Source organism: Cyprinodon variegatus, unplaced genomic scaffold, assembly GCF_000732505.1.
Source record: "Cyprinodon variegatus isolate N-32 unplaced genomic scaffold, C_variegatus-1.0 Scaffold1380, whole genome shotgun sequence".
In the NCBI taxonomy this organism is placed as follows: Eukaryota; Metazoa; Chordata; class Actinopteri; order Cyprinodontiformes; family Cyprinodontidae; genus Cyprinodon; species Cyprinodon variegatus.
The window spans coordinates 200,999-213,815 of NW_015151833.1; the positions used below are offsets into that span (position 1 = coordinate 200,999).

Here is a 12,817-nt window from a genome sequence, read left to right on the forward strand (position 1 = left end):
TGTCTATACATCTATGTAGATATTGCACCAAAAACCAGACATTTGCAGCTAGAATAGTCATTTACCACATTAGCAATGTATAGAGTGTATTTCTTTAAAGTTAAGACTAGTTTAAAGTTATCTTCATTGAAAAGTAAAGTGCTTTTCCTTAAAAAATAAGGACATCTCAATGTGACCCCAAACTTTTGAACAGTAGTGTATGTGTGTGTGTGTGTGTGTGTGAGTGTGTGTGTGTGTTTAGGTTGGAGAGAGTGACGAAAACGGGACTAAATAGGAAATACCCTTCGTGTAAACAAGCTGGGAAAGAAAACTCAGCTCCAGCTATTATCTCTGCAGCCTGATGGAGGGAATATTTTAATATGTGACCATCTGTGGTGCATCACTGTTAGGACTGAGCGTCCAGGTCAGATCAGCTTATCATCTGTTGTCATGTTTGCCCTGCTTGTTGTGTCCAGTTTGAACCAGATCCACCGGACAGCCTGTCTCTTCGGCTAATGCAGGGTATTTGTTTTTATCTGGTGATAATCTAAGTTAGCATTTCTCTGTCAGAGCAGAGAAGGCGGACCAAGACACGAGGTCGATTGCTTCTCTGTCTGCTCTCATTCTCAAGAGAATAATAATTTAAGTGCCACTACAATTATTTTCCCAGATCTCCATCAGTTTCTGAGCTCATTCGCTGCTGTATATAACGCTTTAATCCGAAACACTTCTATGATTCAAGAGGAAAGAAGAGACGTTTATGATGTCAGGTTCTAGTTTACAAGTAGAGACAGAAAAATGACTAAAAGAAGCTGAGATAATGACAGATGAACCCAATGATAATCAGGGAGCAGTGAGGAAAGAGTCTGTCTCACCTGGTTCCTGCTCCTCAGGTCCTGGTTCTCCTGCTGACACTGACACAAGGCCTTTCTCTCTGCGTCCAGAGCCTGGACCAGATGTCCATTCTCCAGACACTTTAGGGAGAACTGCTGGGACAAAACATCCAGCTCCCGCTGGAAGGAGGCCAGCTCCTCCCTTTAAACACAGAGATTAGAATTAGCATCATAGGATTAAATACTGGAGCTATTCTTCATGTTTTATTGATTTCCTTTAGGGATTGTGGAAATATGAGAATAGTGCCCTTTTTAACACCTAACTTTTAGAGGAATGTTTCAACACATGAAGGCACTAGTTGTTTGTTTATTTATCCTAATGGATAAAAATCTGTTTTTCTGAAAGATTTTAATGATTTCCAAAAAAGTAAAAAAAAAAACAATCCACTGGACTTTATTTCCAAGTTTGAAGACGTTTCGTTTCCCATCCAGAAAGCTTTTATTTTTGTTCTGGCTTAGAAAACATGCAAATTGAAACAGATGAACGGGTCTGCCCCTTTGGACAGGGTCGTTCCTTCCAAAACAAAAAAATCAACGCCTGTTCCAGCCAGGCCAACAATTCCCTCTAACGACCCCCTGTCAGAGACATAGACGGGTATCAGATTTTACAGGCTTACAAAGAAGTCAAACAACCCTAATTCCAAAGGGGTGGACCCGTCCATCCGGTTAAACTTGCATGTTTTCTAGGCCAAAACAAGGCTGTGTTTTTGGTCCACCCTATAGAGCCTCAAACTCAACGATAATTCTGATATTTTTAATTGAAAAAGCTTCCTGGACGGAAGCGAAACGTCTTCAAACTTGGAAACAAAGTCCAGTAGATTGTTTTTTTTTTTTTAACTTTTTTGGAATGACTATGACCTGGATGACTGAAAATCTTCACCAGATTTTAAAGATTATTGAGCTTTTTACTGGCAACTGAAAAAAGACTTTTGACTTCCTGAAGGAAATAAGTTTGAGTTTAAAGGTTTTTAGGATGAGAACTTGGGAGGTTTTTCTTCCCATCTCAAAGTTCTCTGAACAAAACTGTTTATTTTAATCAAATTAACTCTGACAGCAAGTTCAGTCCCTCAGCCTTCTCCCAGTCTGATGCGTTTTTGCTCCTCTGTAAATTAGGAGAGCAGCTACCTGTGCTGCCTGTGGATCTCCTCCAGCTGAATGTTTCCATCAGAGTTCTCCGCCTGGGTTCTCTGGATCTCTCTCTGTAGCTCCTCACGGTGAGCGTTCATGATCGCTTCTATTGCTGCAGGAGGAGAAGGAAGAGAGGGAGGGTTATTTGAGAATGGATTGTGATTTTCAGGTTTAAGTCCAAAGATATCTCACCGGTGGCAGTGGCTGAGCTCTCCTCCTCCAGCAGTCTCTCCCTTTCCAGCAGGAGGCGCTCCACCTCCTGCTGGTGCAGACGCTGCAGCTCCTCCACCACCCTCTCATGACAGTCCTCCATGGCGACCAGACCGCGCTCACATGTGGCCTGGAAACACAAACACACTCCAGTTCAGGTCAGTCTAAAGGCCTGATATTTAATCTGGATCAAGTGGAGACCAGCAGGGGAAAACTTAATTCACCAATGCTCACACACACACACACACATATATATATAGAAGGTAAATACAGAGCTAAGCTGGTCTCTGCAGACGAAGGCTTCACAGAAACTGGAGATCAGAAATTATCCACAAAACCCTGATCAATGTTTCTGTGGTTTTTAATCTCTGCTGTACGGCAGCAGATGAACATTTAATTCATTTTCACAGAAATCAAATTTTCCCTTAAAGGTAAAGTGGAGGATTTTCGTGAATTTTTTGGTAAGACCCGCCCTCTCCACTTTAAAAACAAAATGCACATGAACAACCCTCTACCCTCTCCAGAGAGGGAACGTCTATTAAACGCGTGAACAAGCCCCTTTCCCCTTGTGCACTCTGTTTAAAAGTTGCTGTTTGAATCTCTCATACAAGCTTACTTTCCAAAAGATTAGCTGTTTTTCCACTATTTCAGACTCTCCATCGGTAAGTGAAAACCTTACATACACATCACCAGAATGATTGACAGTTAGAAGGGCCACTTATTTTGATGATCCACACTGAAAAAGAACATCCTCCACTTTAACCTTTAACCTTTCAAACACTAAAATTCCAGCCTATGAAAAAAAGATTTGCTGAAAAAAATAATTGAAAAAGTTGAATCTAAACAGCTTTATGAAAATAAACTATTTGTAATCAGCATTTTTTAAAATCCCTCTTTAAATTTAGGCCTTTATTCTCTTAGCATATATTTAAGTTATTGCTCCAGCTTATTTAATGTAAGTTGATTAGAGCAACTAATGATTATTTTGCAAATCGATTGATCTGTCGGATTAATATTCTGATTCCTTACAAAGGACTTTTTTTCTGAAATTAAAGCAGGTGAAACCCAAACTTATCCACTTGAGGAGTTCTGGATAGACCATTAACGCACAGCCTAATGTGTATATAGTATATAGCTATATACTATATATTGTATATAGCTATATACTATATATTGTATATTGTATATAGCTATATACTATATATTGTATATAGTATATAGCTATATACTATATATTGTATATAGCAGGGGTCTTCAACGTCTTCCAGGCTAAGGACCCCAAACTGATGGCAGATGGAGCGGGGACCCCCTAATTATATATATTGTATGAAATTGTGTTCTATCAAACTGGTCCTATAGTCACTCTGTTACAGATTGAGTAATGTAACTAAAGTAATCCCTCCCTGGGATCCTCTGCCTCCATTTATCTGTTTACTACAGTGTGTTGAATTCATGACAAAGTGTATTTAAAGATATTTCAATTACTGGGAAAAATTGCAGGGGGGAATATAAAAAAAGTCTAATTGACCAAAACTTTCGCGACCCCCATGCAGTACCTCTGTGGACCCCCTAGGGGTCACGGACCCCCTGTTGAAGACCTCTGGTATATAGTATATTGTGTGTTTTATATTGTATATAACTATAGATTCTGTATCCTGTATAAATATCTAATTTCTCTGCACCATAAACACCAAGTCAAATTCCTTGTAAGTACAAACATAGTTGACAATAAATCTTAAACAAATTTTATTTTTTCTCTTAATTTAAAATGTTTATTTTTTTACAGTTTGGGTATAATTACTGCTCTGGGTCGCTCTGTCAGCTAAAGGCATGTTTTACAGTCTCTATATTCCAGTTAATGATTAATCGATTACTAAATTAGTTGAAGATTATTTCATTGATCAATTAATCGGATTAATTGTTTCAGCCCTAAAGCTGATTTCTGCAAAGTATCACACAAGCAAAACCATCTCCTCCCTCTCTCTACAAGCTAAGCGCTCGCTAAGAAGCTGAAGGGAGGCCTACCATGTTTGCGTTCACAGCAGACATGTCCTCCTGATCCAGGTTTTGGAAAGAAAAGTCAACCACAGAGAACCGTATGGAAACCCTGCACCTCCAAAAGGGAAACGCCTACCTTCAGCTTTTCTATCTCCCTCTCATGCTGCTCCTGCAGATTTCTCATCTTCTCCTCAGAATCCTCCCTCAGCTTCTCTCCTGAGACACGCAGCTGTTCCTCCAGCTCTTCCACTTTTAGCTTGAGTTCAGAGAGCCGCTGTGACTGCCGGCCAGCTTCCTCCTCATCTCTTTCTTCTGATGCTGCGACCGTTTGCAGTGCGGTCAGAGGGATTTCGCTCTCAGTCAGCTCCATGTCAGACGTCTCCTCCACATCACGCTCTCCTGAACTCTGTAGCTCTGTGTCTGTAAACGTTGAGGATCTTTCATCAGTCTGGCAGCCTGTGCTCATCCTGGGACTATCTGAGACAGACGCTTCCTCCAGGATCGACAGTCTTGTTTTCAGCTCTTCGTTTTCCTCTGTGAGGCTGACACAGCTGGAACATCTTCTCCTCTCGTATTTGGACTGAAGCCTGCGTAGAAGGCAGCAGCAGAACGCTTGAGTGGCTGCAGAGTGAATGAAAGAAACTGACGCAGGATGGGGAGATGAGTAAAAATCATAGAGTCTATCAGCTGCCGGCAGCAGTCTGTCGAGAGCAGAGCTGCTTCCAGAGGAGGAGGAGGAGGCCAGGAGGTGTAGTGAGGAGATCTTGGTCTGTGTAACAGCCTCCAGATTCTTCAGAAGATCTTTAAAACCAGACCTACAGCTTCCCTCCTCTGTTCTGGTTTCAGAAGGTGCAGAACTTTCCCAGATAAAGTTTCCATCGTCCAAAGCTTTGCTCTCACATGTCCCTGCTTCCCTGCCTCTCATCTCCTCCGGATGAAGAAGCAGCTGTAGGCCTTCCAGCACCATCTGATCCTCCAACATCAACCCTTCCACCACCTCACACAGAAGCTCTCCTATCGGGTTCTTCAGCTGAGGCCGATCGTCCCTCAGTTTATCCAGGAGAGATCTCCAAAATGTTTCCTCCCACCGCAGCTGCATCACCATGCCGGCACTCCCCTCCTCTTCCTCTGGTTCTCCGTTGAAGTCAAAACTTTCGATAAGCTGCAGTAGTGTCCTTAAAGCTTTCTGCCTCATTACTGCTCCTTCTATCACTTGCTGGATCTTTTCTTCAGCAGGAACAATCCGGCTCCTGTCTTCTTCTTCTTCTTCCGCTTTCTCCTCAGCCAGCCTCCTGATGTCTGCCTCGGCCTCTGAAGCTCTTTGCAGATAAAGTTCTCCTGTTTCTTTCAGCTCCATGTTGTGGTTCTCCAGCTGCCTGCGGGTCAGCTCCGACTCTTCCAGCTGCCTCTGCAGCTCCATCACTTTGGCCTCTGTAGCATCCAGACGCTGAAGCAGCTCTGCCTTTTCTGCCCTGTGTTTGTTTTCTTCTTCTGCTAATCTGTTTGTTTCTGCTGTATTTTTTAGTTGCAGCAGTGCCTCCGTCTCCTTCAGGTTTTCCTCCAAAGAGGTGATCAGCATCTGAGCCTCCAGGAGCTCCTGGTTCCTCAGACTCAGCTGCCTCTCCAAGTCTTCCAGCTTCATCTTCTCCTGTTGTTCCACCTCAGGAAGGTGATGGGGCTCCGTGTATCGGCTGCCCAGCTCTACCTTCAGCCTCTCGATCTCACGGTCTGCCTCAGTCAGCTGGTTTACCATCTCCTGGTTGCGTTGGTTGAGAGCCTGGTTCTGACTGGTGAGCAGCTCAACCTCTTGGGAAAGCCTCTTCATTACAGACTGGTCTGTAGCAACAGGGCTCTCGCGGATGTCTCTCCCTTCAGGTTTTTCTGGTACCAAAAACTGTTGGGAATCACAGTCTGATCCTAATGAAGGTGATTTAGCATGTGGTTCCCTCTGACACAATCGATCCAAACCATTTATGTCTGTTAGCGGCTTTAAATGTAGATCTGCTGGGAGGAAGACTGCTTCAGATAAGATCGAAGGGTCCTGCTGGAGAAAAACCGAAGGAAAGGAGAAACTCAGATAGAAAGCAGGAATATTTTACTAATTTTTCAAAGACATATTAACATTGATCCATAGCAGAGTTAGACATAAAAAACTGATTTAATGTGGATATAAGTCTTTCACATCTTATAGACTTTCCTGCATTTGTTCATGTTAAAACTGGAATTTGCAAAGACAGATCAATACAAATAAAGTTTCATTGGAAAATTAAAATAATTACAAATTCTAAAAACTAAAGCATGTATTAATATTCAACCCATTTACTCTAATATCCTTTAAAAAAAATCCAGGTTAACCAATTTCAGTTATTTGGTTAATTAATAGGTCTATAGTAACTTAAGTTTCTATAAAAAAAATCATTAAAAAAAAATAATAAATCCATAGGACATGTAGAGATATACAGAATAGAAATATTGATTTGACTGATAAATTGAAAAATGAAGTATATAAATAAATTTCTTTTAAATATGGCTGACAGGTCCAAAATGCATTAAGATTTACTTCTTGTTAACAACATGAATGGATTCTGCACCAATAGGAATAGCAGTTTGAACTCAATAGTAGTTTGAAGTCAGGTGACTTGGAGCTCAGATGTTTCCAGATCCTAGTAGCTCCATGACAGAGCTGAGAAATAGTTTCTCCTCAGCTTTAAATTTCTCAGATTCAACCCAAAAAAGAAGCAAACTGCAGGTGAGCATCGCTCACATTTCTGAAAGTAGGTGGCGACTTAAGGAAGCAAAAGGAGCTCAGAAGATATGTGGAGGTTTCTGCTTGTCTGATGAACAGGTAAATTACATGTTTGGTTTAGAATTAACCTTAAACTAGCAGCTATCATCTTTAGATTGAATAACGTCTGAGAGATTTAATGTCGGAATGCAAAGGCCTCTGAGGTTTGTTACAGAAGATAAAAAATAAAAAAGCATTTTTAGGACCAAGGGACCCAGCAGATGGTCGGGGAGAAAGTTGTGGAGGTTTAAAAGCAGGATTAGATCATAAAACAATATCCTGAGGCTTGTTCAATCCATTGTCTCAAAAATGGACAAAGGATGGATGGAGACCAAATTTGATGATATATATTTATACTCAGAGCTATAAATATATTTATACTCAGAGCTATGCCACGGTGGTGGCAGCATCATGCTGTGTAGATTTGTTTTCTTTTGTTGAGCTAAATAGAGGACAGTCCTGGAGTAAAAGAAAACTTTAAACTTGGGTGAAGCTTCCCTCTCCAGCAGACGATGACCCTCAACATACAGCCAGAAGAAAGTGGTGTAGTTTAGATCAGGGCGCAATAATGAGTCAGAGCGGACCAGTGAAAGTCAAGATCTATATCCAGTGAACAAAGCGAGATAAGATGATATGAATGATGACCACAGATGATTTCCATCTAAGCCGACTCACTTTGAAATATTAAGCAAACATTTTAGTTTCCAGATGTGTGAAGATCAAGGAGACGATACTAAACAACTCAAAGTTGCAGCTGCAGCAAAATGAGGTTTGGCTGAATGTAAGCAAAATGTTTTATTTTTGCATTTATATAAAAACCCTTTGACAACTATTTATCAACCGCCTCCCTCAACAGAATAATCACACAAATAAAATTCAGCAAAGTAACATGATCTGCATCTGCATCTGTGGGAAACAAAAGGATTCTAACTAGATTAAAATCTCTGTTGGATAATGTCTCCCCCCCATGCTGGTTCAGCTGGTGCTGAAATGGACAGCTCCTTCAGTCACAGACTGCTGCACCTTAAATGCACCAGGGAGCGTTATCACAGATCCTTCCTCCCAGCAACTTTATAACCACCAATGTTTCCAACAACTTCAATACGTTTTTACATTCATGCTGATTTTTTCAGTTTCTCTCTTAGTCATTTAAATAACCTGCTGCTGTCATTTTTTTGCACATCTCTGATGTTGCTGCTATTTTAACAAATCCATTACTGTAAAAATGTCCACAGCTTTTTATGATTATTTATTCTTCAAATGACTGTGCAGTATTTATATTTGTAAAAAAAAACTGTGCAGTACAGTATTTATTTGCTTATTTTCTCAACTCTGTTAATTATTCTGTTATTTTTATACACTTTTTAAGGTCCACATTGTGTGACCACTTTTGCTATAACCTTTCGCTGCTGTAACACCAACATTTCCCCATTGTGGTACATTAAAGGGATTTTCTATTCTATAACAGAAAGTGACAGGGTTCTGTATCTACTGACCTGTTTCAGACACAATCCGGCTGCTCTGAGCTGAGCTTCCAGTTGGAGTCTGTGGCGCTCCGAATCGGCCAGCTGGGATTTCAGCTCATCGACCTCCAACAGCAGAAATTATACAATCAAGACGCAGCAATAATGAAGGAAAAGTCAGAAGAGGAGAAATAGGATCACATCTTAAACATATCTGATCTTTTTAATGTTGTGCAGGTCGGTCCCTCAGAGAGACTTAACATCGGACAGCACGTTAGCGTATCATGAATGATTTAACTTTTCAACATTTGCTAACACAGTAGCTCAGGTTTAAATCTGGGCTCCATCTAGATGGTAAACTGGCGATCAGAAAAGCTGAACCAATCAGAAGGAAGTACCTAAAGCACCATGCTACACTTTATACAGCTAGGTACACTGAGCTTCCACTCACCACCTTCCTGCAGCCCTGCAGCTGCTTCTCCACCTCCAGAGTATCCCTGTCCTCAGCAGACAGCATAACCGTCCTCTCTGGTCTCAGCCTGGAGCTCTCCACCTGCCTCCAGCACTCTGCTATCTTCTCCTCCATTTTCCTCTGGGACTTTGGACTCAGGGCCTTCACGGCGCCGTCTTCTGCTTTCTGGGTCTCCCCTTTACCCAGAGGGAAGCCCAACAAGCTCTCGTACCTCTTCCTCCTCTCCTCCCTCCTCCTCCGTCTCTCCAGATCACCCAGCTCTGGAGAGTAGTCTGTGTTTGCCGTCGCCTGGTTCTCAGCTTCGTTCTGTCTTTCCAGAACGCTCCTGGATTTGGGGGGATGGTCTTTAATTGCAGGAACGTTGTTGGTTGCAGAGTCCTGTGTCACATCTGGCTTGGGGATGACCTCAGGCGGGCTGGAGGGAATGTGGCGGCCAGGTAAGCTGAGGATATGGAACAGAAAGGTGGTGAGAAGAGCTGATATCTTTACGGAAGGCAGAATACAGAGGCTAGAGAAATGATGCACAGAAAGTTGAGAAAGTTGGTACTTTAACCAGATTAAATATAGAAAACATTTCTACTTTAAGGACAATCGATTCCTTTAACTTTGTTTTTCATTCTGTGATTAAAGCAGAGGATTATAAACATTGTTTTTTTATTTTTATTTTACACAACATGAATCATTTATTAACATAGTTTTGGAAAACTGTTACCACGATTGTTAATGTTTGGTAATCATTAAAGCTTTAAGCCATAGACCTACAACATTAAAAGTGTTCCTAGGTCTCCCTATATCAGTTGAACTCCTAGTTGCAAGTAAAAAAACCAGTGAGCTTAAGGAGGGAGGCATCGTTGTTTCTCTCTTATTAAGGTGAATGTTGGAATTGGACCGACACAAAGACGGCGTAACACAAAGGTTGAGAGCTCACTCGGTTACGTCTGGTGCCTTGGCTGGATGCACGTTCTTCATCAGGGCTTGGATCCAGTTCCTGCGTATTCCTGCAGTCATGGCAGACAGCGTGTAGACCGACCTCTGAGTCTATGAGATTCAAAGAGGACATTTATACTCCTCAGCAACAGCTTCACTTTGGACTCTTGTGTTTATAGCCCATCATAGCGTAGCCTTACGTGGATCTGAAAGCCGTAGTTTCTCTGGACCCGATACTCGGACACGCTGTAACACTTTGTTAGGTCGATTTCTCCTTCAAGGTTTGAAGACTGAAATGAAAAGAGACACTTTTAGGTCTTAAATACTTTGGATTATTGGTTGTTTCTGCTCTAACATGAACGTACCTCCTCTGCTAATGAGTCCTTGTAGTATCTCAAACTGGTCATTGACAGAACAAACCAGTATTTCTTCCACTAGAGGGAAGCAAAGGACATCCAAAAAGCTCCATCACTGTGGAAACCTTTATCAGGACAACTGAAATTTGTATTTTTTTTTTCTGAATTTACCTCCTCATCATCTTCATCAAGCTTCATCATCCAGCCTTTCTTGAAATTCAATAAATCTGGCTGGAAAGATGAAGAAAACAAGTTTAAATAAAAATGAGAATACATTAAAAAGCTTTCAGTATTTATTTTCCTAATCTTCAAAGATTTCAAATGAAAATAAATTGCATTGACAAAAAGTAGACAATGCTTATGCCATAAGTGGGCATGTTGCAGGTGATCTACAAAGACACGTGTGCAATGACAAAAGGTGCAAACTGGTTCGGTTGTGGTCCATTTAAATAAGCATATTGGATGAGTTACTAACAGTTTAATAGAGGTCATAAAAAAGATGAAGCTTTAAGCCAGAGATGGAGGCAATAATTAACCATTATCAAAAGAGACAATAATTATTATGGATATCCAGATCTAAAGATTGTAGAGCAGTTAGCTGTCCAGTCTGGAGGAACCTTCCACCTTTTCCTGAAACTAAGACTAATTCCAAAATGCTCCTGTCAGTTTTTTATGACCAGCTCCTTCTCAAGAAAAGATTTTAGATTCATTAAAATCAGGTTGTAAATCAGGGACTTTGGTAATCAAATAAAATCCACCCTAAAAACATATTTAGAGCCTTGAAATTAGAAAGAAAATGGCCCGAATAGGCTCAGCCATCCTGCATATTATGCGTGGAAGAAAATCAGCAATTTTGGGACATTCCTTATTTAATATTTAATATTTGGAAAAGATAAATTGCTTAATGGCTAATACCGGATTCCGCCATCTTTTCTCCGTCCGTGTTACATTAATAATTATCGTTTTATTAACTTATTCAACACTTTGGCAAAATTATTATTTTTCAGTAAATAAACTTTAAGCTGAGCTGACAACTTTCCAAGTACTGATGCATGGGGAGAGCTGCTGCAAAGAAATATCTGAGTGTCAATAGAGACATCAAGGAGTGGCGGCCTAGTGGTTTAGGCATTACACTTGAAATCCAGAGGTTTCCACTGCGCCACTCCCCACACGGCCCCTCTGGGTCCCTGAGCGCCGCACAATGGCAGCCCACTGCTCAAATGCAGAGAGTTTAATAAAAAAAAAAAAAAGAAAAAAAAATAATCATTTTGTTTGGTGAAAATCAGAGGCTAAGGTCCTGTTATGAGCTTTAAGCACTGCAGTAGACGGGGTCCAGCAGACATTTGCCAGAAGCATTAATGGGAACAAACTGGGCTTTGTGGTTGTTTTTCTGATTGATTCTTAAAAAAAAAAAAAAAAAATCTCTTTTTAAAAATGCATCAGAAGGAGGCAAAACGTGAGATCTGATCAGCTAATAGCCGAGAAGAGAAAGAGCTTAACTTTCTGTACATGGTGGCTCGTAGCGGACACACACCTTTTTTAAATAAATTGAAAAAAGATGAAATAAGAGATGAGAAACTGTATCAGTAAATCGGGCAAAGAAACCTTTTCTAGTGTTGAAGGGCAGAAATGAAGACATTCTGATTGAGATCTCAGCCTCTGGGATTCTAAATATGAGAACACATCAGATAAACCTCATCCAGACCAGCCGCCTCTTACAGACACTCTAATAAAGCAACCTGTCCAACATTTTACCGTCATGGCCATGTCTGATGTCCGGCGATCCAGAGACTTTGCTCTTCTCTGAGGAGCAGGAACATTAAGCGTGTTACCATCTCCTGCTGACAGCAATTTCTGTGTGGAGATAAAAAAAAAAGGCAAGATTTAGCAGCTTAAGTGAATTATTTTCCCCTCTGGGTGAGGCTCTCATTGAGATAAGCAGAAGGTCTTTAGCAAAGGAACCGCCAGCAGCAGTGTTGCCCAACCTTTTTGACTTGTGTATCCCTTTGGGCATTTTGTCGCATTTGGCCTTTAAAAAAAAACAATAATTTACCATAATATGTGGTAAAAGAAAGTGAAAAAAAACTTTTATTCAGTGTATTTCAGGATTTAAAGGTTTAACATTCTGAGATAAATGCATGCAACCTGAACCTGAATTTTTAGACAATGTGCGTGTCTGAGATGCGTTCTTATGGAACTCATCTTTCCATTTTTCATGAACACAAACTTCCTTTTGCTTTGAAGGTTTTATAAGACAGTTTTAAAGTGTAAACGCCATAAAACTTCACATATTTAAGGCTATAATAGCAGCTTTTGGGACCTGACTGCAGCCTTTTGTCCTGTCTAACCTGACAAACAGAACTCCTCATAAGACTCTGCGTCAGAAATCAATTTATGCAGACATGCCTCTGCATACATACTATGGGAGTTTGTTCCAGGCATTCACAGACATACACATTACTACTACATACTAAGCTGCAGCTACAGATATATACCACCCTGAAAAATGATGTGTATCCCCAAAGGTTTTGCCTTCCCCACACATGTATATCTAAGGGAAACCTGCTGCTCTAGAAACATTTTTTTATACTTTGGTTGGCTGCTGT

General features: G+C 40.8%; 1 protein-coding gene across 1 annotated transcript in view; it reads right to left on the bottom strand.

Annotated features, from left to right (window-relative positions):
* Positions 1–12,225, bottom strand: part of LOC107103131 (interaptin-like) — a 15,774-nt gene extending 3,549 nt beyond the window's left edge. The window contains exons 1-12 of the mRNA XM_015402665.1: positions 12,197–12,225; positions 11,967–12,078; positions 10,383–10,442; positions 10,221–10,289; positions 10,056–10,145; positions 9,857–9,966; positions 8,908–9,370; positions 8,490–8,582; positions 4,345–6,252; positions 2,193–2,340; positions 1,998–2,112; positions 855–1,014 (exon numbers count right to left, since the gene is read on the bottom strand). Of these exons, the coding sequence (XP_015258151.1) occupies positions 855–1,014; positions 1,998–2,112; positions 2,193–2,340; positions 4,345–6,252; positions 8,490–8,582; positions 8,908–9,370; positions 9,857–9,966; positions 10,056–10,145; positions 10,221–10,289; positions 10,383–10,442; positions 11,967–12,078; positions 12,197–12,225 (3,357 nt within the window). The remainder of the gene's footprint in view (positions 1–854; positions 1,015–1,997; positions 2,113–2,192; positions 2,341–4,344; positions 6,253–8,489; positions 8,583–8,907; positions 9,371–9,856; positions 9,967–10,055; positions 10,146–10,220; positions 10,290–10,382; positions 10,443–11,966; positions 12,079–12,196) is intronic.
* Between the last annotated feature and the right edge of the window lie 592 nt (positions 12,226–12,817).